At 37.4% G+C, this 26,484-nt stretch overlaps 1 protein-coding gene across 8 annotated transcripts in view; it reads left to right on the forward strand.

Moving 5' to 3' along the window:
* Positions 1-26,484, forward strand: part of LOC117415813 (cytoplasmic polyadenylation element-binding protein 3-like) — a 66,726-nt gene that overhangs the window by 23,555 nt on the left and 16,687 nt on the right. For 6 of the 8 annotated variants that reach the window (XM_059026507.1, XM_059026509.1, XM_034026645.3 and 3 more), the window contains exons 5-10: positions 2,123-2,146; positions 5,384-5,551; positions 8,056-8,145; positions 19,356-19,474; positions 20,771-20,885; positions 22,832-23,013. In XM_059026507.1, the coding sequence (XP_058882490.1) occupies positions 2,123-2,146; positions 5,384-5,551; positions 8,056-8,145; positions 19,356-19,474; positions 20,771-20,885; positions 22,832-23,013 (698 nt within the window). The remainder of the gene's footprint in view (positions 1-2,122; positions 2,147-5,383; positions 5,552-8,055; positions 8,146-19,355; positions 19,475-20,770; positions 20,886-22,831; positions 23,014-26,484) is intronic. The other 2 variants (XM_059026508.1, XM_059026510.1) reach the window with 1 other exon arrangement.

Consider the following 26,484-nt stretch of genomic DNA (forward strand, 5'->3'; position numbering starts at 1 on the left):
TGTACTTGTGATAGTGGAGGCATTTGCGTTCCATGTCTGTCTGTGTAAACTATTGCCTTCAGATCTGATTTGGTTATTTGTCACGTGTAGTCCACTTCAATGATCAAATAAATAAAAAAAAAAAACAATTCAATAGGCTTAAAAGGGGTCAAGGCAGGGCTAGAGCTTTTTTCCAAGTACTGGTACATTCAGCTTTTTTTTCTAATGTACTTTTCTTTTACTTACTAAAATGCTGGTTTAAGGGAAGCCTTTGTTACAGAAAACACATGCAAGGCTTTTCAGCAGCTCTGCAGGAAACACTGCAGGTTTTCTAGCACATATCCTTTAAGAAATGTATTCTGTATATAAAAAGCACTACACAGTAATAATATAAGGCATCATGTCTATTGTGAAACCCAGATAAGCCCATTGCCAGGAAAATGATAAACGTCTAATTCGATGTCAGTTTTTCAAGTGTTTGATTGATATCAGTCTTGCTTATCAGAAAGAGAATAAACCTGACTTTTTTTTTTTTTTTTTTCTTTGGAACAACTGTTTGAGTTGTACTGAGATATACAGTGAAACAAGAACAGCCCAAACATACAGTACTATCTTTGTATTTCCTTATTTTGGGAATTCACAAATTTGGGTAATTCAGTTACAGTAGTCCATGTTGTCAATAAATTGTACAGAGCTATACTTAACTGTATAAGGGTCCTTCACACACAGAGAGAGAGAGAGAGAGAAAAAAAATATGTGTGTGTATGTATATGTTATGGACCGATGCTGAAATCGGCCATTCGTCAACTGCCCACAGCCACCTGGGCTGACGGCGAAGAAAGATTTAAAGATTTAACAGAAGCAGTATACTAAGAGAGTGAATTACCTCTGTTGCCTTTAAGCGCAAAAGTTCACCACCATTGAGCCACCCATTGCCATGTTTATTTAAATAACTTAAATACTTTCTGACCACGCTAGTTTAGAGCAATGGTACTCAAGAAAATATCAATGCAAAAGGTTATTTTCATTGTGGGTTAGATATAGGGGTTAGAGTAATTGGGGGGGAATACAACTGGAATAGAGAGGAAGTGCTGCACGAATGAATGAAAGATGTCGCCAGTGAAGTTTGACCAGGATGCGGCTTCATGAAAATTAAAGTTTTAATGCATGATGTGGTAGATATGAACTCCTTTTTGCATAACTGAGCTTCCATATCTTTGCCTGTTTTATGATCTCTCATTCAAACAAAGCAAGTGCACTGAGATGCTGTACTGTATGCATTACTGCAATAAGAATACAATAAAACACTGTTGCATTTTATTCTGACCCCTCACCCCATATCTAATCCATGATAAAACCTGTGGATTGATATTTTGTTGAGTTCCGTTGCTCTAAACTGCGTTGTCAGAAAGTATTTAAGCAGTGCGCTTTTGCCAGAGGGAATTCAGTCTTTATTAGTAGTATACTGTATCTGTTAAAAATCTTTCTTCGCCATCAGTCCGGGTGGCTGTGTGTAATATATATATATATATATATATATATATATATATATATATATATATATATATATATATATATATATATATATATATATATATATATATATATATATATAAAATGGAGAGAGATTTTTTTTGTGTGTAAATCAGATGGCGAAATAGAGGGAGCACTGTCGTTTTTTTGTTTTGATAAATGTTGGAAGCCACGTGTTTTTGGTGCTGGTGGAAAGCGTTGGACTGGCAGTGTTGGAATCTGTAGTCCTCTGTATTATGCAGATGGTGAGGATAGCACAAGTAATGGCAATTGGAGCTTCCCTCCCTCTACATACGTGCCTCAAGTCTGCCCTGGACTGGAGGGATCACCCTCTTAGGGAGAAGCAATTTAGTCTCATTGCCAAGAATGCATACAATTTATGTTGCATACATCGAACACCACAGAGACATGTTATATTTTGACAAACATGGTTCTACTACAAGACCTACTACAAGGATGCAAACTAAAAGTATTTCCTACTCAAGCCAAAGTAATTGAGGGAAACATGTATACTGTATATTGCCTACTGTTTTAATAATATATCTTAGAAGTGCTAAAACTACATTGATGGCAATACCCACAGCTTTTGTTTTTCTGTGTTCACATGCAGCCAGGAGCTATGGACGAAGAAGAGGTAATGTCCTATTTATAATATTCTGTGTTTTTGCTTGAAGACATGCAGGGAACCAAAATCAATCATTGAGTGCAACTCTGAAAAATGTGACGTGATTGTTTGCTTCATCTGTTTTTTGTCATTTTTGGTTTAATCACTCTTAATATGTGTTGATTTTTTTGTTTGTAAGCTGAATTTAATCAAATCTGGGGGTATAAAATTGCAGTAGGCTCTCTAACCAATAACTTGCAGTTTGTTGCTTGATGAAAATGCATCTTGCTCGTTCAAACTTTTTTTTTTTAATTGAGTCAGTCTGCTAGACATGGATTTCACGGATGCATAGTTCGAACTATGAAAAAAGGACTGAAAAACAGCGAAAATTTAGTTATTTAAAGTAAGGCCTTAAGGAAAAAAAAACTTTGCAGTTGTCCATCACATGACAGATTTTAAATTATTATTATTATTATTTATTTCTTAGCAGCTGCCCTTATCTAGGGCGACTTACATTTGTTGCAAGATATCACATTATTTTTACATACAGTTACCCATTTATACAGTTGGGTTTTTACTGGAGCAATCTAGGTAAAGTACCTTGCTCAAGGGTACAGCAGCAGTGTCCTCCACCTGGGATTGAACCCACAACCCTCTGGTCAAGAGTCCAAAGCCCTAACCACTACTCCATACTGCTGCCCTGCTGCAGATTAGAATCCCTGATGTGTATCTGAAATAAATATATAAAAGCTGTCTCTCTCTCTTTTGGAAGGCAGCTGTTCAACCTGACCTGAAGGTTGATGCTAGATGCTTTGTTAGCAGATGCTTCCAAAATAGCAAAAAAAATCACCTACTTGTATTTCTTGAACACAGTGATTCTGGAGAACAGACTTTGCTGCAGATTTCCATCCCCAACTAATTAAAGGAGGTCACATGTCAACCACCTTATATTACTGTGACAAGTTCTGAAGCCAACCAAGCATGTCTAACTCCCATTATGCACAATGCGTTGGGTGCCTTCTTCAATAGGTTTGCCTGTGACAATATTGAACTGAGTGTCGTATTCAAACTCCTACATTTGCAATTATTTTGTTTTGGTCAGAGAAATAAATAAATAAATTGTACTTTATCCCCTGCCTCTTTCCCCATGCATTTTACAGAACCCTCTACACAAATCGCATTCTCTATATTCCGTCATGGATTTGTGCTATCTAAACAATTAAATCAATTTGTTTTTATAATGTTGGCTCTCTATATATGAAGCTCTCAAAACAAATGCTACAATTGGGATTAATTATTATTTTCAAACAATGGCTCAGCTGGCTGTGCAATGAGCAAATTGACAGGGACTCTTCCTCTGTAACAATGTGTGCTGATTTTCAAGGATTAACTCCTCTGTCTTGCCTACCTGATGCTGTCTGAAAAGCATTATAACTCCCAATAATCGCAGGATGAAATAAAGCAGCACTGTTCAGAGAGTAGCCTCTCTTCACACATTCACAGGATTTAAAGATGCTGTAGAAAAATTACACCAATACAATCTGTAGAAAATGTGCACTACAAATCCAGTATACGAGTCATACAGTCAGGGGAGTGCAGGTTTGCGTCCTGGCTGTGTGATATCACCGGTCTTTGCTGGTGCATCACATTGGCTCTGAAGCTCCCATGGGTTAGGGAGGCAAAACCAGCAAGGACTGTTTCTCCTCATTGCATGTACAGTGGACCCTATTGGTGGGATAGGAGGAAGAACGTAATTGGACATTCTAAACTGTCGAGAAAATCAGGGGTAAAATGATTGGGTATTTGTGGCCGTTATTTTTAAAGTGTCACCAAAAATGTTACATTCATTAATTGACAAGAAGGAGGTTCTACAGTAAAGACCTGCTCAATGATGCCATTTTTGGTATCTTGGTCATAATCATGAGGGGAAAAATGCAATTAATTTATATTTGACCTCGCAGAGGCAGATTTCAGTGGTTGTAAGGGCAAGTAGTCAAAATATAACCCTTTTAAAAAAACAAAAGCAACATTTGGGATTCTGAGGTAAGTATGTAGTTTTGTAACCTCTAAGAAATTCCATGATGGGATAAAGTTATGTAATCATCCAACCTCGCCTACAGTGGTGGGGGTATTTTTTACCCCCAGAAATCGCCCTGTTTTCATTTGGACCATGTCAGTTTTTAGATATGACAGGTTTTTTTTTTTTTTTTTAGAATCTCCATTTAATTCTCCCAATTTGGAATGCCCAGTTATTATTATTATTATTATTATTATTATCATTATTATTATTATTCTCCTTCACCGCGGCGATTCCCTGCACAGCTCGGGGACCTGGGGCTCAGTGGGCGGCCTCCAATCCCACAAGCCAATTGGCGTCTTTTTACACCCAGGAACTTGAGAGCTGATGTCCGCAGGCTACCGGCCTCTGGACGACAAAGACCAGCCCAGCAAATCTCCACCCCCAAGCTCACCCTGGCCTGTAGGGGTCGCTGCAGAGCGCTGAGGAGAAACAGTCTAAGCCGGATCCCACTTCCCCAACCCTGGGAGCACCAAAGCCAGTGCTAGACTTGTAGTGACCAGTTATAGGGTGTTGTATTGAAGTCATGCCATTTAAATTGTGCCTTGAAAAAAATGACAATGTGTACTTCAATGTTAAATGCATTTACAGAAACTTCCATAGAAAGAAGGATTTAGATATTTAAACATTTCAGCTTCCAAGAGATTAGGACAACCTGTATAAATAATACATTCCTAAATAAAACATACAATGCAATATGTAGCATTCCCCTTTTCTTTATTGCTTCATGGTGTTTAGTTTATTAAGTTGGAAACTTCTGACAAACATCTAATGGTTTTCTTTTTGAAAACAGTAATGGGATCAAAGGATCAAAACGATAAGCGGCTTATGGAAACAGAGCGTCCTACATGGAGCACAATGGCCTAGTCACAGTTCCGCTGATTTTTTTTTTTTTTTTTGGGGGGGTGGAATACAGTTTTATAACATAGTCCAAAACAAGTGTAACCTGCCAGTTTCCAGATTGTTAAACCGACTGATACTGCAAATAAGCATATGTACTGGATTCAAATAAGCAGAAAGGGTTTATGTAGAACTCCCATCTGAAATGCATACTTTATCCTTTTTTGTTTGTCATTTGTAAACATTTGGTAGTCCCCCCCCTTATTTCTCTCCCAAGATTTCATACTTCTCTCTGCACTTAAACAAGCGATTTGTCTCACTAGGTAAACTTTTTCTTTCTTTCTTTTTAGGTCGGTCATCACTCTTTCCCTTCGAAGATGGTTTCCTTGACGATGGTCATGGTGACCAGTCTTTAACATCAGGCCTGGGCTCTCCGACTCGCTGTCAGAATGGCGAGAGGGTGGAACGTTATTCAAGGAAAGTCTTTGTTGGAGGGCTGCCTCCTGACATTGATGAAGGTACTAGTTGTTCTTGTGAAAAAAATAAATAAAAAAATAACCCTTAGTACAAAAGTTAGATTCAGATTTAGGGTTTAGTTGTCTCTTTTTATGTATGTTTTAATTCTGGGCATTTGATAGAATCTGTATAAAGTATGCAATTGCAGTAATACAGTAAGTTGTGTTTTTTGTTTTAATGCAGTGCAATGTACAAGTGCTGATTACAAGTTAGACAGGGGTTTAATAATGGTTTTATACATGGTCATTAAATGTCAACCTCACCATTTTGTCATAACTGTTTTCAAGCATGCCTACAAGAGACTTTTACAACATGTTGCTGTGAGTTTCAAGTTTTTGCTGTATGAGTGCACTGTAAGGTACTGCCAATGAATGTGGAATACACAATTGTTTTATTCAGCTTTTTTTCAAAATGTCAAATTGTTTGAATCATTTAAACCTTTTGTGTACTTCCCCAAAAATATTTTTTTTAAAGTTTGTACACTGCAGTTTTACCCCTTTTTGATTGATTTATTTATTTATTTATTTATTTTTTATATAATGGAAGTGACCACAGTTAAAGGACCTTTCACCACTCTGAAACACATTCAGGTCCTCACAGCCTCATTTGCTGTTGGTTCATTTGGCAAGCTCTAACTTTGTACAGCTGGAAATCAGGGTTGACTGTAAAGGCACATATACTGTATGAGTGTCTTGTGTTGCTACATACAGAGGTTTTGGGTAAATTGCTGTACATGAGTAAACACTGTTCTCCAATGTCCACCTAGATTTAAAGCATATTAATAATTTATTGTAAGTATGATAATATTGACTGTGCCCCACCCAAATTCTGAATCCTTCTACCTGTGGAACAGGGATGCGGTCTGGTTTCTCTGCCAAGGATCAATGCAAGCACTTCATTAGCTTTAATGACCCAGAGCAACTCCTAATTCTCTGGAGGCGCGGTCCCACACGCTTTCAATCTCAGCCCATACAGTGTTCAAAGAAGCACTAGTTCAAAGCAGTCATGAGGGAACCTGGAACAGCCTGGGCCCTTCTTGTATTTATTAATTACAATCTTTACAAAGGGGGCCATCATTAAAGTTTGCTATGACAATTAATAATAATCATTTAGAATCCCCCGAAGTTCATATACACTTTTAGTCACCCCCTATGTTTTTGTTAACCCATTGTTGCTATTCTTACTGCTAATACAGTATTTCATATTTTCAAAATCTAACAGTATCTTTACCTGTGACTTTAATATGGCAGATTAGGATAATGACTCTTTTTGTTTTAGCTTCATACTTGGTACACAACTGTATACTGTGGGTATTGTACAGGAAATAATAACTCTCTTGTACTGGTTATTTCACAAAGCTGCCACAGTGTATGAACCTAATCGGTGCCTGTAAAACCAGTCAATGGTGTCTTTACAGCAGGTACACAGCTGTTCTATATCTCTGTCAAGTTCCATTTCTGGCATTGTCCAGTGAAAATGAGCTGTTTACACTGCCACATTGTTTAATTTCTGGCTGTATCAACGATACAAAGCACACATTTTGAGATGGCATCTTTACAGTTGGTACACAGCTGTATTAATTGATTCAGTTGATAAAGTTCTGTGTCGCATTGTTTTCACCTACAGACATTTCAACAATTGTATTAAAGTTCTCAGGTAGTAAAAGGTAAAATAAACCAGTCAGTTTTATAGTTTATATAATGCAAACAACTAAACCTTTATTAGTTACAATATATAAAGCAAAGAGAGGGTTCTACTAAGCAGCTGGTCAGTATAGTGACGTCTATGTTAATTATTGAAAAACATGAATAGTTTGTATAACATGCTAAGCCGGTATGAAAGAAGGCCGAGGACTGAATGACAGCTGGAGTTCCGGTTCGGATTAAAGTGTCTGACTATACCAGTTCCATTGGCTCTCACTTTTACATTCGCATTAGAAAACGGAAAAACACAAATTATTACTGCTCAGACCCAAAGGCTGTGCTCAGCCTATTAATTACGGAATGATTTTTATAATGAAATCCAGATGCCTGGGATCCGCTCATTAGCACAGCAGGGGTAATTGTAATGCATTACAGTACATAATCTGTACACAGCTTATGCTTATCGCCACAGAAAAAAGCCTTTTAAGTTGTACTGTGTGTTTTTCTAAGTTGGGTGCTGAAAGCCCTACAGCATTTTAAGTACGCTTTTGTTTGTGGGATTGTAGTGGGAAAGACTTGTCTTGCATTGTTTCTGTCATAACTTCATCTTTTTAATCCAAAATACACCGCAGTTAAAGCAAAGCATTAAACGTATTATGTGAAGCGATGTGGCTGAAGATAATCTTCTACCTCTTCTCCAGGGGTGGGGAAAAAAAAGTACTTACAAAAATGTAGGAACTCTGGAATTCATATTTCTGAATGCTGCAAAAAGCTATAGTTTGTATCTATTAAAGGAAACCTATCCATTCACTTAACTGCTCATATTTACCGTATACCTGTATTTCCTTTGTTATTCCATCCAGATGAAATCACTACTAGCTTTCGTCGCTATGGACATCTCGTGGTGGACTGGCCCCACAAAGCAGAAAGCAAGTCTTACTTTCCACCCAAAGGTCAGTGTATAATAGTTTAAACCTACAGCTTATTTTGTAGTAAGCTAAATGTTTTTTTGTTTATACAACCTGATTTTTTTTTTTCCATTGTAGTTCATTAGTAACACATACAGTACTGTTTACTAGAAATGTTACATTTGCTGTCTTCTGTGTTGCCTGTATCACGAGTATATTTTTTCAATACCGTGAGTGTAGTGTATGCTGAACCTGCTCCCTGCTTGTTTTCTGTTCCCACAATAGCCATTGATTTTAATCAGAACACCAGTGTTGTTTAAAGGAGGGAGCATGATTCAGATATACTGATGCTCCTCCTTTTAAATCCTCCTGGCGAAACACTTGAGTGAAAATTGAGAAATGTTCTCTGTTTTCTTCGGTAGTTCAAAGGAAAAAAAAATCCCTACCTCCCTTCTGTGGCCAGTTTTCCATCCCTTGATTTAATGGTTACAAAAATGAAAAGCCATAGGGCTTAAAATAAGGTCTTTCACCAACTGAAACTCCCTTTGGATGGGGGAAGGGTGATACAAATAAATAACTAATCTGCTTCCGTGCACAAGGGGAGTTTTACATGTATAAGCTGCAGAGGTCAGAAAATACCATCTCTCTAAAGAAACTCCAATGCTAAACCCACTTGGAGCCAGCGACTGCGATCCAAAAGTCTTCCAGTTTAGAAACCGGGAAGCCATCTGGAGAACCATGTGCTCTGCAAATAATTAGCATCTTATGACTGTCGTATTAACACTTCAGTTCCTGTGTTCACTCAAATCTCCCTTGAGACCCCTTACAGCCTTATGTGTTTCCGATCTCCAATCTGTGCAGAAAGAGGAATGAAAAAAAAACAAACAATCAAACGTATTCCCAGGACTGGTAAATGTAGCTTTCTGTGTCGCACATTATCACATGAAGGAAGGGATAGCCTTCACAAGACTGCTATCCAGCCATCAGACAGAAGTATGCAAGCCTTTTGTAGCATCCCCTTCACTTCAGTAAGTTTGCCATGCTGAGCTGTACTCTAAATTTTATAAGGCTTTAGTGCAAAAAAAATTAATCTGGTAAAGTAATAATTGTAATATTTTAAGGCAGGAGGTAGGAGCCTTTGGCTTGAACATCGTCAGCTGCCGATGGTTTATCTTAACTAAATTGTGTGATCTGCACATTTCGTGGCATGCCAGCTGCCTCCCTATTACCAGTGCCATGTAAGCATAATTTATCAGAGCTGTGAGCAGATCTGTGTGCTTGCTCTTTCAGAACCGGGAGGGGAGGTAAAATAAATCATATTCATATGTGATATTATATCAAGATCTGTTTTTTTTAAAAAAAAAATGTTTTTGGTTACAAGAAATATTTATTTGAGTTTAGTTTCATAAAGTTACAAAGAAAGAAAATACTTGGATGGGCATAGGGGAAGGGACTGATGAGCCATTTTTCTCTTCACAGACCTGATGAACACTGCCTTCTTTCTTATATACTGAGTGGTTAAAAAGTGAATTGACCAATTCAACATTGAAGTAAATCTGATTAAGCTATGCTTGTGTCCCCTATAACCCCAAGTATAAACCATACCTATTCCACATGACTACTGTTATGTGCCACATTTCATTGATCAGTAGCATATGCTTTTGATAAATTCTCTCCAACAATTGGACCTCACAATGTGGGATGTCAATGACAAGAGTTGTTTACTGGTCTATTTCTGTTATCTTTGCTACAAAAGCAGCCTGTAATGTTGAGTTATCTTTCCTACACTTATATACAGGTTTGCAGTGTTGAAAGAATTAAACCTGTTTGCAAGAATTCTGATAGAAAGATGAAAAGGAAAACCAGTTCAGAGAACAGGAGAGGGACTTCACACTACGTAAAGAATCTTAAAACGTCACTCTGCCTATTTTTTTTTTTATTTTTTTTTTATATACACTGCAGTTAAATCAATTTCATTTTAAGTCTTTGCTTCAAGCATGTTTTGAAGCGGTTCAAAGTGTGAAGTTAAATCCCTGAGTAATCTCCTCCTCGCCAGATAAAAATAGCTTGGGACATTTTGGACTTGTTGATTCTGTTACTCCTTTAAATTGCAACGAAAGCAGCTGCTGGGTGCCATTTCCTTTACCACTGACAAGACTTTAAATAGAAAGAGGCTTTCGTTACTGAAATAGCAACATAAGTGGGGACATACTGGGATCCCCTGTTCAAGTGTTCACAGCACATCAATTCAATGCAGCAGCAGTAGACTATGCATAGAGGCTTATCAACAATCTAGTCACACATTTATCATGAAAACCCAACTTGGATGAAACATCTCTGTCTTTTTAGAGTTCCTAATCTCTGTTTGGTGAATGGAAATTACATTATGTCCTTTATCTACTTGTTGTATAAAATGTTTCTTCTCCAAAATCCTTTTAAATATCAGTGGCAACTTTTGCCTACCCTTTTGATTTGTGGATTGTTACTGACAGTCAGGAAATCAAATTGGAGACATTTTACAAAAGAAACTAAATAGGCTCTATGTACAACAATTAAAGATGTTGGTGGCCTTACAGTAACTCCTGCACATGTTAACAATCATTACTTGGCTTCCCCTGTGGCCAACTGGTATTACAGAATTACACAGTTACAGCTCACTATCAGGAATTAATAATTGAAAATATGCAGCGTTATGAGTCATTCCTGTAAGAATATGCAGCATTCCCTTTCTGAGGTTTGGGCGGAAGGAAGAATCTAAAGGTAAATTGGCTAGGCCCACAATTCTCCACATGTGACACATTATCGGCTGCTCTTAAGAATGTTCAATATTTCCATTGTTTCTACTTTGAATCCTCTTCTGTGTACCCATTTGGCCAAATTAAATACCAGCAATAGGTTTTACCGATGTGATAAACTGGCTGCAGACCACTAGAACATACCTACTCTGTTTGAACTCAAATGCTTTAGTAGAAGCCGACTGCAAAATCGAACTGAAAACTAACAAGCTAGTCGTTGGCTATGGTCTGCTGAAGGAACTGCTCACCTTTCCTTCTCAGAATGTTCCTGACTGCCAGTATGCTGTTTTTGTAGCTGTTTTTCTGCATGTTTACCTTCAACCTTGTTTTCTTCAAGCAACAAAGCACCCCCTCGCTTTGCATTAATATAGGTATATGATACAATGGTTCACTTGTCTTGTAATGGCAACACACACACACAGTTGAAACAGGTTAAATTGCCTCTTTTGGTTTTACTTGCTTAAATTGCCTCTATCCCCTTTCAGGTTCAACTCAACTAAATTCCTTAAGAGGTTTGTCTGATAGCAGGCCTTGTTTGTTGTCCATGTATTTATTGTCATACCCTTGTTGCTTGTTTATATTCCCCAATAAGCCCCTGCATATTGTATACATCAGAGCAAACAAAGCAAATGAAAATAAATGCAAAGTAGGATCTCCTCTCCACCAAACCACTGTATTTAAACATCCCTGTAAGTGGGGGGAGAAACATTGGTCTTAAGATTTTATCATCCCTGTGATAGATTGAGGTCTTCATTTTTCTAAAACTAGTACCTGTTTTTTTATTTTTAAACCTCAGATTGCCAATTACGTTGGTGCATTTTCTAAGACTTAAAATAATTGAAACATACTATGATGCCTTTTTTATTTTAAATCAATTGTATATCATGAGATGTTAATATGGTCAGTAGGGTGTCCTCTCAACACAAATATAGGTTCTGACACTTGCATGTTGTGTTTTTCCTGCCAACTATTGTGTTGTATTGTGTAATGCCACTTCCTTCAAAGGTGAAGGACAGTGACATTAACCTTCCCTCTACTTCTGTAAGTGAGCGCACCTCAATCCTAACCATGGCGTCTCTCAAGACTGCTAATTGTGCAAATTATAGTTTGGTTTTGTGATGCAAACTAGGTTGTCCACCAAACCCATTTCACTTGTTAGCAAAGTTGGATTCCAACCTAGATCTCCCTTGGTAAAGGACATGATGAGCCAGCACTCCAGTAAAGTTTATTTTTAGATGTTGACTTCTAATTTAGATATATGGAGATGATTGTCTTTTCGGGAGATAAACCATCAGCATCTGACAATATTCAAGCTAAAAGGTTTCAGCAAAATAATAAAATCATTACTTTACCAGTGCCCCAGCTCATCATTAAATTAAAAATATATATTGTTAGCATGGCTGAATTATGCTGGGAATTACATTTAACATTTTGAAAACAAATCCTAATGCTGTCCAAATGTAATTTTGCATTTGTACATATTTCATATATGGAGTGCTTATGACAACAAGTTCATGTAGCACAACTCCCAACAGTTTAAATACTGTATTTGCACAATTATGTTGGTGTCTACAACAAACTGGGTGGGTAATTTTTCCACATTTTGATATTACAACATGTTCTGTGTCTAGATACCATGAATTGGCTCCTGGTTTTTATAATAACTGCTGAATTAAAGTAATTGTTGAGGTGTTCATTTAGCCCTGTTCATTGATGGGATGTTCTGTAGGGCCTCTCCCTTCCTTAATTAATCTAGTAGTGGAACACACAAAATACTGTACCTCTCCACCTTGGCTAGTTGGGAGTCGGTAATATTTGTGTGCTATTTGAACATATGCTTATCTAAAGATGTATATTTCTCACTATAGGCAGGTAACCTCTGGTTACCTGCCTATAGTGATAACTTTGTTTCAAACCTTTTTAATAAAAATAAAAAAAACACATTTGGCCTATTGTGAATGCTCTTTATGCAAGAAGCTTCATCTCCATGCAGTTTGATTTAAGGAATACATCTGTGAAACCTTTCTTTTCAAGTAGAAATCACAGTTAAATTGTAAACCTGCCTATAGACTTGTATTTTAGTTAAAAAAAAAAAAAAAAAACATTCATTGATTTTGGTTTCGCTAGAACAGCCACGTTGCTTTTGTTTGAATCACTTTCATTTGTTTGGGAGGTTGTTGGCATTTACAGCACTGGTGTAATTTTCTAGATAGATAACTGCATCCCTTTAACTATATTGGTTTCCATGTGCAGAATTAATTAAATCTACCTTCCTCTGAATCACTGATGTCGTATCATTAGAGAAGAAGCAAGCAGCCCACTATAAATAAAGTCCAAATCAAGGAAGTATTCATCTTATTTTGAAATGTTAGCATTTGATGCTAAACAGACATCAGAAACCAAGGGAGTTTGCTGTGAACTCTGACGCATATCCATTGGGACTGCATAGCATTGCCATAACTTAGGTTTGGAAACTGTTTAATGTTTATACGTCAGTGCCTGACAGTTTAAACCTGGTGCCTGTGGTTAAGGTCTAGGTACAACCACAACATTCAGTTTAGTTCAGTTAATATGAAAACAGAAGCTTTTCAAGTGTTTCATTCTGAGCTGTAGGTTTCACTTTGTGAAGGGGGAGGGGTGTTTTTGTTACTTTTTAGTGCATCATTGTAACAAATTGTAATTGAACAAAATAGCATTGTAATTGCAGTTTTAGCAAACAATTCTGCTGTAAATGTAGTTATAATTTCGCCAGGTCTGGCATAGAGTGTCACTCATCAGCTCTTGAAGTTCAGTAAGGGTTGCTAAGAAATAATAATAATAATTGGGACCAGTTATATGAACCTCTCTAGTTTTTCATCATGTGGGTGCCTTGTGTAAAACTGTCTAACCAGCCTGGCCACTTTACCCCCTGGTGTGAAGAGGTCACAGACATTAAGACTTCTAATGGCATTTGTATTTGGAGCCTTGGAGAGTGTTGTATGTTTAACCAGGAAGAAGATAATTTTGGTGCTGGTAAGATCCACAAATATATATATATATATACATGGCCAGTACACCATTCCTTCATTCATTTCAAGAGCTGATAACAGATCTATATTTAGCATTTAGATACAGGCAATTGTAATATAGTAGTTTACTTTTGGAACAATTGACCCTAAAGTGCCTACTGTAAATAATCAGTCAAACCATTCCAGTTTTAAAAGGCTTGCAAAGCAATTCTCTGTGACAAAGAATTTGGTTATAAATATGTAATATGTTTTGATTATTCATGTAGCAATACAAAATGACCTTTGTAACTGAAAAATGTCAACTAGAAAATATAAATAGCATAACAACCATGTATCTGCCTGGTCAAGCATGCTTTTATTGTGCTACAGAAAACAAAATTATGACCAAGTAAAAAAATTATCAAAATGTAGGTTCAAGTTGAAACCTAAACCATGTATATAATTAATTTTAAATATTCAAACACACCGCTGAAAAGTTTAAACCTTTATAATTATTATCCACAGGTCTGATCTATACAGGCGTTGAGACATGTTTAAGTGTGAAGCCCAAGTGTTGTGTTTTATAAGCAGCTGACTCTGGTTTCGTAACAAAATAAATAGTCAGGAGCTTTAGTGTTACCAAATAAAGGAAAGTCTCAATGCATAGACAGGCTTTGCTCGACTGCATATGGTCAAAACAATAACGCACTTAAAATAATGAAGATGACATAGGTGTGAGTGATCGAGAACAGAAGGGTTCACAAGAAGATTGCTTTTTTTTTTCCTTTATAATGTCTGGATCGCAGTACTGTGGCAAGATAATCTCCTATTTAAAAAAAAAAAAAACAGTTTTTACTGTTTCACAGCCTAATCAACAGCATGTGACAGCAAAGGCAGAAAAAGGAAATGTTTCTTTGTGGTGTGTTGTCGCAGTCTGATCCCAAATTAAGACTTAAGAATTGGGAAGTAGACGTTTTCTTTCCATTCTACTAAAGTGATCCATAAAACGAAAGAACTGACCTAGAGTGTTGGCTTCCTCTTCAAGGCAAATATAATTTTCCAGCTCCGAGACCCAGGCATGTCAAAAATGCTTCAGAATCTTAAGTTCTACATTTTGGTTAAATGTCACACACTCTGCACATCCTACTGCTTGCTTGTTTGTGTGTCTGTGTGTCTAATTGTACATACCACTGCCAGTAATTTAAATTTGACTCATTTTATTATTTCTCTATGGTGTTCTATAGCAACAAGCTGTTTATGCAAATTCCCTTTCAGAAATTTTGTTTGGAATGTTTACTGTAAAGGTTTGCCTAATTCTTTAGGGTCGACTGGCTACTTAGCAGAGCTTTGTTATGAAAATCAGCAACAGTACACTGCTCCCCCTTTATAAAGTGGCCCTTTATACTGCAGAAACAGTTATAAGGCACAAGAATTGAATTGTAGTTCAGTGGCAGGATGTGGTTCTCAATTCCTCCTTTTATACAAGATTTTGTAGTTTTGCTAAACCGGTCAGTTGTAGACGGTCATTTTACTTCTGCTATCGGTGTGTACATTCATCTCACAGCTGATTCACTCCTCCCCATCTCGCAGAGCATGCACAATGGCGTGCTTTTTGTGTCCTATGTAGCTGAGCACCCTTCTGCGACACAGATTAGAGAGATCGATCATAAAGGCCCAGCTAGAGGCATGATTTGCAGTTTAGGATACCGAGATTTTGGTTCCCCTTGTTTATAAAGTTCGTTGTCAATATTGATTTTGTATTCATCCCTTGCTTTGTGTATCTCCACACAACTAATGCAACCCCCTTTACAGTTGTAAACACTAAGCCCCACAGCTACTTATTGTATGGTTAGATGGTTAGAAAGTCTGAACAATGTTCATTGTCTTCGGCTGCATTCTACACTTGCTGCATTTTTCTTTTATTACTACTGTATTTTGGCTCCCATCTGTTTATGCTTTCAGAGAATATTGAATTTTAATAAGAGCAGATACAGTCAACAAGAACGATACAGAACTGTAATACAAGTCATGTTGCATGCAATAAATATGAGGTTTTCCTGAATAATGCATATTTGATCTTGAAAAGGTTGTCGGTTTGTGCTGTAAAGTTGCTCGACATGAATAATTAAAGATTTGATGTTTAAATGCAAGGATAATGTGCTTGCTTCTGCTGCACCCATATATTTTCAAAGGACCAGTACAAAATAAATTTGCAAAAAGCAGGCAAATGCTTTCATACACCAGTTCTAGGCCTAACCTCTGAAAAAAGCCAATAGAGTGTCGGCATTGATATTTCTTCAAAAGTTTAACTGTGACACTTGCTCAGATGTAACTATGAGGAACTTGCTGAAGTTCTTATGTTCCATTGAGGAACTAGGTTAAAAAAAAAAAAAAGTAATTTATTCAACTAAAAATGTAATTGTTTTAGCAAGGAAAGGGTCATTAATAATTAATTTGTTTGTTTTACTGGAACACAGGTCCTAGACTGTTGGTGTCACAACACAGCTCAAAGTCTGCAGTTCACTCTGACCTTTGAAAGGGGAGACGTCATCCAGTCATGTGCTGCTGATAATTTCAAGCCTGTGTGAAGGCTAAAGATAGCACTTCATTGCTGTCACTGGTTTAGCTTGGTGGGCAGCACTCCTTGCCAGCTGCTGATGCGAGTGGCTGCCAGCTCAGGTTTGGTTGAATACTGATGCCCTGGCACAAGGCTCTGGAAAACTCACCACCTCTGATAAACAAGCTGACTTCTTGACCCATTTCAGGGAGGAATGCTGGCATTTACATGTGAAGCATCCCTCCAACATCCCCTCTTTTATATGAACCTTTTTTGCTAGAGCCTGTAAACTGTTTTCCAGGGTGTGCTACAGTAGCTGTGCATTAACACTAAAAGTGAGTTAAAGTGGACAAAAGTTTCATCAGGAGGGTTGTTTCGTGGTTTGTCACTTCTTATTTTTGAAGCAGAATAATGTGATAATTTAAAATAAAAGCACAACTGACTTTAATATTGGTATACAGTAGTAGTAGTTAAAGCACCCACTGTATAGATTTTCTCTTTGGCATGTCGAATGATTTTTTCAAGAACTCCAGAATTGTCAACTTGTATTGCTCTGTAGTAAATTATTCAAACAAGCACAATATAGAGGTGATCCAAGTAACTGTCCAGCAACCATCAATTTAAAGTAAAGGGGTATCTAATGGCACATGCAGCTTGTATTTGGAATGTATAGCTTGAAGCACTGTCATTTTGTCATAAGAGACTATTACAAAGCTTGATATGACAAGTGGAATCTTTCGGTCATTACCTTTCATTTGGAATTCCAAATCCTGTTGATCATACGTGAACAGGGCACTTTGGATTAGCAAATGTCACAAAGGCTCCTATGCACTACCTGCCACGGAATGACTGATTCCTTTGAAGTCGGGGGGTATGGGGGCCTGTGCTTCTCTGAACTCTACTCCTCCTCTCTGTGGTGCAATTAACCAAAGATGTGAAGCTTTCCACTAGAACTGTGAGAGTAAAATGTGCTGCATGGTACAAGCATCACAAAATGTGGACGGTGATACAATATGACAGTTCAAAAACATTTAGGATTACTTAGTAGGCAGCACAAAACAGATATATTTTATATAAAGGAGCTGTTTTTTTATTCAGGAAATTTACCAGCAGATATAGATATATATATATATATATATATATATATATATATATATATATAGATATATAGATATAATTTTGTCTGCAGTGCGTTGCATTTCAGTACCTGACTTAGGGAAATATTGGCTATGATTTTTAAGCCTGATTTACACACATGACTTGTATGTTATTTTTCTGGTACAGTCCCAGGCCAAGGCCACACCTTAATATTATGGCAGATGCTGCATCATTTCATTCCTCAAGGGGAACAGGATCAACAAGACTATGCGTTTTGCAGAGGGAGGACAGTTTGAAGAGCACAGAGGGGAGCCTGCACATCTCAATCCAGTTTAGGCCCTGTGTGGTTAACCTGACTGCTCAAAGCTTTGGAATGACCAATCCAAACTCTTTTATTTTTAGTGAGGACAGTGTGTATATTTAGACTAGCGGCCAGGGTATTTCAATATCGCTTCTTTTTATTCACTGTAATTTTATCCTGGGTTATTACTATGCATATTCATCATACAGGTCATACAACCCAAAAGCTGATTTGATTGATCTGGTGTGCTCTGACCCTAATAAGGCTTTCTGTACACTGTATTTGCTTCACGTTTTGAATCCTACTTTTATAATGCATAATAAAATGAAATATCTTCTTATTCAGTCGTTGCTACACTGCACAGGCATGTTTTATCAATCAGGGTTGTATCGGTGTATTGAAGACATGTATTTCATAAACTGCAGCAAGCCACCTTAAAACACAGAAACACTCTTCATGACCATCATATCGGTATTCTCTAAACTGTTTTGTTGATAGTATAGTAATTGCAGACCAATTGACATGTCATAAACAACTTGTTTAAAGCTGTGTTGAATGATAACGATGCCTGCGGAGTGATGTGCACAGGAGTACACCATTGTTAGGAATGAAGCCACTTTGTTTGTCATGCTAGTCTTTCCCTATCTTACTGCATACATGCATTGTTGGATAGTACCATTTTCTTTCAGTATGGCGATATTGCTTTGATAGCTGATATAAAAAGCCCTGTAACTGTAATGCTATCCCTGTGCAATATTATCCGCCATGAGTGAAGCTCCTTTTGTACGTATGTTACGTTACCAGTAATTGAGTTGTGATGAGACTTGGTACATACATCTATTTGCACAAGTTCTTGAGGATCAGAAGCACTAGCTAATGAAGCTATATAGTATCTAAGGCCCAGTCTTCCATTTTTGTAAAAAAAAAAAAATGGATGTTGAGTAATTCAGGGTATCCTGGGTGTGATTCGTTACAAAGTGAACGCTATATCTTGGGAACAGTTTTTCTGAATTTAGTCAAACTTTGCATGGACATTTGAACATACAGTTCACCAAAAAAGAGGGGAAGAGTTTTGGTGACTAATTTTGTTATTTATAGTTTTTGGGGTTTTATTCTTGTAACATCTGTACATCATCCATAATTGTAATGATCATTTGAGGTAAAACTAAACTGTCAAGCAGGCAAAGGTTTTGGCTGATGTCTTTATCTGCATTACAACAGGTTTTTTTTTGTTTTTTTTTACCATACTTCTCATTGTTTGAAGCCATTCCTTCATCTGTTCTGCACCTCCTCCAAGTACCTTCTACACAGAAATAAGATGCCACTGACAGTAATTGAAGACTTTAGGTTTTCTCTGACTTTTTTTAGTAGTACTGTACTTGGTTTGCTCTGCTTTCTAAATATTTGTTTTTTATTCTGCTATAAAAAAGATTTGCAGGATACTATATGGCGGTACATAAATTGCATTTTTTATTTCAATGTTTGACTCCATATTGTATATTTCTGTCTCTCTCCAGGCTATGCCTTTCTGCTTTTCCAGGAGGAAAGTTCAGTCCAAGCTCTGATTGACGCCTGTATTGAGGAAGATGGAAAGCTCTACCTGTGTGTCTCCAGTCCCACCATCAAGGACAAACCAGTAAGCACCGTCACTGCGGCAACCAGCTAGGCCCTGCCATCTGCCTGCAGTACCCCCCTCTCTACAGTGAAAGCCAACATTCTGAGCAGCTCCGATAGCCAGCATCCTCCTTCCTGTAACCGGAATACACGCAGCGCCATTACAATTAACCTTTTTAGAGGGGGAGGCTGGGCAGAGCTGCAGATCCCCCACCACTGGGTCTTGGAAAGCTATTAACAAATGGCAGACTGTGTTTAATTAGGCTTTTGTGCCTGATGCTTTCCAGTACTGTGAGCAAACACAAAGAAACATGGTGTTTGTTTCCTGAAGGTGACACTGTATCAACCCTTTTTTTTCTATTCAGGCATTAATTCTCTCTCTTCACCAAGAAAAATAACATAGATTTAAAAAAAAGTTGTCTAAATACATTATATATATATATATATATATATATATATATATATATATATATATATATATATATATATATATATATATATATATATATATATATATATATATATATATATTTTTTTACCTTAGACATTTACAAACACATTTCAAAAACAGTCCTTAAAGTTTTGTGAATAGAACCCTGCAGTTCAAAATACCATACTAATTTTAAAGGGGTTTAACACTAATGGCTTTCACTGACCCTGATTAGCACTAATCTTGGACTACCCGATCAAAGGTAACATGAGGTAAGATAAGTGATAACCAGGGTCTGTGAAACCAACCGAATATGTTCCCCAAAAAAACCTAAAATAACCTAGATTAATAATTTGTGATATTTTATTCAGTGGGGGTGGTGATATCTTTCCTAGAATTTCTTCTGAAGAAAAGTATCTTTACTAGACTTGCATACCTTTCTCCGGGGTTCAAGAAAGCTAAAACATATGTAGTACATTTCAGTTAACCTTGTGAAATTAAAATACAAAAACTTCAGCACTCTCCTTATATCAGTCGGCAGATATTAGTGTCCATTTCAAATGATACATTTACAAGTCTCGGTTTCAGTAAAGCAGGCTGTCACATCATTTGTAAAGTACAATATATAGTATGGTGGGGTTCCCTTTTAATACTGGAAACATGTTTAAAAAAAATGAAACATGGAAAATCGGGATGGGGTATGGGAAAAGGAAGGGAATTTATAGTTCTCTTCACAGCGGCAATGCAATGCAATTCAACAAAAGCATTTTTTTAATTTTTTTTATTTGCTAAATACAAAAGCAGTCTTTCTTAGCCCCCCTTCCATACATACAACCCCCCCCCCTCCCTATCAGGCAGCCTATAGCAGTTTGCTTTATTCACATGCAGGTGCAAATCCGACCTTGGAACCTGAGTGACAGTGACTTTGTAATGGATGGATCTCAGCCCCTGGATCCCCGGAAGACCATCTTTGTAGGTGGAGTTCCCCGACCTCTCAGAGCTGGTGAGTGGAGATTACAGAGCACGAGTCCCTGGTGGCACCATAACGCTTTGTTGTTTTTCTATCTGCTATACAGTTCTGTTGCATTCCAGCCTCATATTTAGTATTATGAGGAAAGCACAAACACACACAAGGGGTGGTAATAATTTTGAACTGAGAGATCTGCTTCTGCGGCAGTGGTATTTTATGTTGGCATGAAGCTAATGCAGTCTGCAGTAATTTAGTTGCAAGCACTCCATTATGAGAAAACCTGAGGATCTGAGAATGTATGGGAATGTTTGCAGAGGGCTCCACAAGTAAAGGGCATGTCACTTGCATATCTAACAGATTGGTCAGTATGCCTGGAGGGAGCTGCCAAGCAGCAATACAAGGGTTCACGTAGCAATTAAACTCGGCTTTGTTTTGTCGACTTTTCCAAAAGAATTTGCTGCCTATCCATGTGAATTTAGCCAGATTATCATAGGAATACCATCTGAAGTTTTATAAATATTATTATTATTATTATTATTATTATTTATTTCTTAGCAGACGCCCTTATCCAGGGCGACTTACAATTGTTACAAGATATCACATTATACATTATTTCACATTATACAGATATCGCATTATTATTTATTTATTTATTTATTTATTTTTTACATACAACTACCCATTTATACAGTTGGGTTTTTACTGGAGCAATCTAGGTAAAGTACCTTGCTCAAGGGTACAACAGCAGTGTCCCCCACTGGGGATTGAACCCACAACCCTCTGGGCAAGAGTCCAGAGCCCTAACCACTACTCCACACTGCTGCCCATATACATTTCCAAGCTGTTGTTTATGTACTAAATACATAAGTAATGGCACCACATTTTATAATGAATTGCATTGGAATATCTTGACAAAATGTCTCTTTCATTGGAACATATATGAATTTGCAATCTTTATTTCCTTTTTGGCTGTTTTTTTTTCCCCCAAAGATAGAGTTAAATGATCTTGCAGGTTGAAATATAATTTACAGTAATTTGCTGTTTTGCTGGCATTTTATTTATTAATTTAAACCTTTCCCAGAGCTGTGCCGCATACATTGAGATGTATTCATTTTTTTTTAAAGAAAGCTCTGGCTTTCTTTATAAATTCTTCTCAGAGACTGTAAATGGGTCTGACTATCAGCTTGAATAAGTGTTGTTCTTTTAATAATATATGTCAAGGATGAAAAATTGCTGCATCTCTGCTTTAACACAATGCTTTGTGAGCAGGGATGAGTCATATTCCAGACATTCAAATCACTGTTGTAATTGGATTCAACAATTTTTTTTCCCTCTGTCATCTCATCCTCTTGTTTTGGAGACAAAGACATGGGTGCTTGAATTTGTATTGCAAGTTACTCCTCAAATATAAGACAGCAGTCTAAATTAAGTCATCTGGCCATACCCTTGCATTATAAAGCTGATTTTTAATATATATATATATATATATATATATATATATAATGACGCATGCAACCCAGTCACAGATTAACTCTTTTGTTTAAATGTATGCTATTACTGCAACATGTCTGTATTAGTAGGAAGTTATCTACAGGTAATCAAGCAATTAAAGGTTCTGTATTACTGGTTTGCCCAGAAATATGCAAATTGCTTGTGTAAGTGTATTTCATAAGGGGTAGCACCGAATACTCGACCTAGTTGAACAGAAAAGTCCCAGTCAACCTCAGAAACTGGTAGTCGACCTAACTGTTAGTATGTTTATGAGTAGCAAACTAGCATATCTGAACTGTGTTCATTTGTTTTAAATTAAACCGAAAGTAATTGTGAAGCATGCAGTTTTGTGTGGACGGAAGTGCTGTTATTATATAATGACATTTTAGAACATATTTTGTGTGTGTGTATGTCTGTGTGTGTGTGTGTGTGTGTGTGTACTTATATGGACATCAGGATGGCTCATAGGGATGTCTTCTGTCATGCAGTTGAACTAGCGATGATCATGGACCGGTTGTACGGAGGGGTCTGTTACGCCGGCATTGACACCGATCCTGAGCTGAAGTACCCTAAGGGAGCCGGAAGAGTGGCTTTCTCCAATCAACAAAGCTACATTGCTGCTATCAGTGCTCGCTTTGTCCAGCTCCAGCACAATGACATTGACAAACGGGTAAGCAGAATGCAAGGGCACAGTCTGACTGCTGTTAATGAAACTGAAGGGAAAGAAGCAGATTGTTTTAGTAGCGGAGCTGTGGAGAGAATTTTATATTCAGTTACACTCTCTCTGTGTTGCCTTGTTTTCTATGTGTTTTTCTGTGAGATGTCTATGCTGTTCAGGGTGATTGATCAGCCCTGAACTAATCTGCATTAATGTGTATGACACATGGATCCTCATCATGTAAGGCATGGAAAATTATTTAATGTCTGATTTGCATTTAAATATTCTCACCTTATACCAGAGGTTCCCAAACTTTTTTTGCTGCGCCCCCTTTCAGATTTTTTTTTTTTTGTGCTGTGCCCCCCTTCTAGTAAACAGTACAATATGATTTTATTAAAATAACATATTGTAAAGTTGCGTCTAAAATGAAAGCAGACACAACACAGGCAGTAGCTTTGCACTTGAATTCAGCAGTTTATTAGCACAGGACAAATAAACAATTAAAGACCATACCAAAGCAAAACAAAGTAATAAAAACCTGTCTGTGCTAAATTCCAGTCTACCTCTCGCTCTCACTGAGACAGCCTCTGTCACTCACTCGCTCTCCAACTGCACTCAGGCATGCACTCCTATTTATCTCTTTGCATTAAACCACGCCCTCCATCCACCTTCACCAATCCCAATCTCCTGCCAGCATTCTGGGGGTACAAATGCATGTCCAGAATTGGTGAACCTGGACAGACCCCCCCCCCCCCCCCCCCCCAACCTGCTAGCTAGTGGTGTGGCACAGCAAAACATTATGTAATACAGAAACATAAAAGACAGACAAACGGGACAGTCAAGTCCTGCAACGATGGAAATCGCCGGGTCATTACAATATTGTAGTGTTGAGCATGCTGTAGGTGCTACCAGAATACAGTTATAATATATATTTTAAAGATGGATACACTTTGTTACAATCACTATTCATAATTGTATTAACATCAATACATAGTCACTTATTCTCGTTCTTCATTCCACATTTAAATGAGAAAGTAAGGACGTGGAGGATTTAAAAGCCCATTTAATTTTTTCACAGCCAAACTGCATAAATTAAACTGATTTTACTATTATTATTACAATATTGTTATTACAGTATACCTTTTATTTTTATCACGGTCTGGTCTTACTAGTAGTAACGCCCTTAGTGCTTTTAATCTGCGGTCATTGAAATGCATTTCAATGTGTTTTTGTTTGTGAAATAAAAGGTATACTGTAATAATAATAATAATAATAAAATCAGTTTAATTTAACAGTGTTTAGTTGTGAAACAACTAAATGGGCTTTTAAATCCTCCAAGTCCTTCATATTTAAATGCGGAATAAAGAACGAGAAAACAAGGGTGCAACATTTTAATAAGTGACTAGTCTTTTATTAATGTTAATGCAATTACTAGTAGTAATTAGTAGTAATGTTTGCCCGGTTTCATTTTTTTCTTATAACTTTACTATAACTTTTATCAAATAATTATTTAATAAAATGCTGCACCCTCGTGTGTACATGATTTAACAGAGGGTTGGTCAGGTTAAATGTGATCCCTGCCTGGGTAGCTGATTGAGTCAGTCATCCTGGAGGCGCCCCCGCAGTTTGAAAACCTCTGCCTTATACACTGGCATAGTGTTGAAGAGACAATTCTTATTTATGTACAACCTTTTTGCAAATATCATAACAGAAATTCTGTATCCTAATATCACTGTCATAAACCCTCTTTCAGTTGACATTGTATTTAGTGATATAACTAGACACCAGTGCAGTTTTCTAATCCAGAGCTAAGGTGGCAGTGTTTAGATCAGAAACTCATGCTATGGGCTACAGCTAATGTGATTAGCTATCACTGTTTACATGCACAAGGATTCTTTCCTTTTGTTATTGATTGTTTTGAAACCGAAAACAAATGTTCAGAGTTTACATGCTAGACTCAGTTGGATTTGCAGGAATCAATGCTTCTGATCCTAGGCACTTAAATCTGAATAAACCACCAACCTGATTTCTAGCTCAACACTGATTTATATGGGGGGCTCTCGAGCGGCGCATCCAGTAAAGGCGCTCTGTGTGGAGTGCAGGATGTGCCCTATAGCCTTGAGATCGCTGGTTCGAATCCAGGCTATGTCATTTGCTGACCGTGACTGGTAGTTCCCAGGGGGCGGCGCACAATTGGCCGTCCGGGTAGGGAGGGCTCAGGTCGGCAGGGTAGACCTCGGTTCACCGCGGACCAGCGACTCCTGTGTTGTCCTCCAGCACTATGGGTCTGGTGGCTTCGCTGTGGACCTGCAGTCTGAAGAAAGACGGCTTTGCAGGGCATGTTTCGGAGGACACGGTGTCTGCCGTCATTTCGTGAGTCGGCACGTGGGTTGCAACGGTGGACCGGGATTAATACTTACAATTGGTGATTCCAATTTGGGTAAAATTGAGTAAAAAAAAAAAAAAAAAAAAGATTTACATGCAGGCTATGTAGAAGATTCGGGAAAGGATTCCTTCAATTGTATTCCTGAACTTGAACCTGATTTAGATTGGACCGTACATATAAACAAGACATATATGCAGTACATAAAGACACTAGGCATGTGTATATTAAATATGGATGCTTGTAAATGTGCAAGCTGGGGAAATACATTGGTTGTACTGTAAATGCTATTATAATGTGTTTATTGTATACTGATGTGTTTGTCAATTCCTAAGCTTATACTACCGTTTGTGTAAATGGTAATGCCCAGGTGGCTTGGAGGTTTACCCATGGCCTCTTTATTTCAGTCTTGTGACATCAACGGCATTCTGGATATTAGTTTATTTTAAAAGCAATATAGTACATTATGTACATTGTTGTAATAAACAAATTAATTATACTGTTCCTTCCTTGTGAGGTCTTTGTAGTGTTGTTTAAAATAAAACACAGATTCTGTTATTTCCCTGTTAGGTTATGTTGACAGTGCAAGGACCCTGAACTAATTCATTGCCCTCAGTATTACAATATTTTATGTATTATTATTATTATTATTATTATTATTATTATTATTATTATTATTATTTGTTTATTTAGCAGACGCCTTTATCCAAGGCGACTTACAGAGACTAGGGTGTGTGAACTATGCATCAGCTGCAGAGTCACTTACAATTACGTCTTACCTGAAAGACGGAGCACAAGGAGGTTAAGTGACTTGCTCAGGGTCACATAATGAGTCAGTGGCGGAGGTGGGATTTGAACCGGGGACCTCCTGGTTACAAGGCTGTTTCTTTATCCACTGGACCACACTGCCTCCTATGTATGTGACAGTCCAATAGTTAAAGAAAGATGCAGCCCAGTAGCAATAGGCAAAACAGATGCTGAATTTGTTGAGAATTGCTACCAGTGGTTTTGAGAATTTCATTCTGAGAATATCTAGCAACACCTAACAATCAGTGTGTCCACTTTTCTTTAGCTTCCACACAGACAATAGTTTCAGGATA

The sequence above is a fragment of the Acipenser ruthenus genome, chromosome 7 (genome assembly GCF_902713425.1).
Source record: "Acipenser ruthenus chromosome 7, fAciRut3.2 maternal haplotype, whole genome shotgun sequence".
Taxonomy (NCBI): Eukaryota; Metazoa; Chordata; class Actinopteri; order Acipenseriformes; family Acipenseridae; genus Acipenser; species Acipenser ruthenus.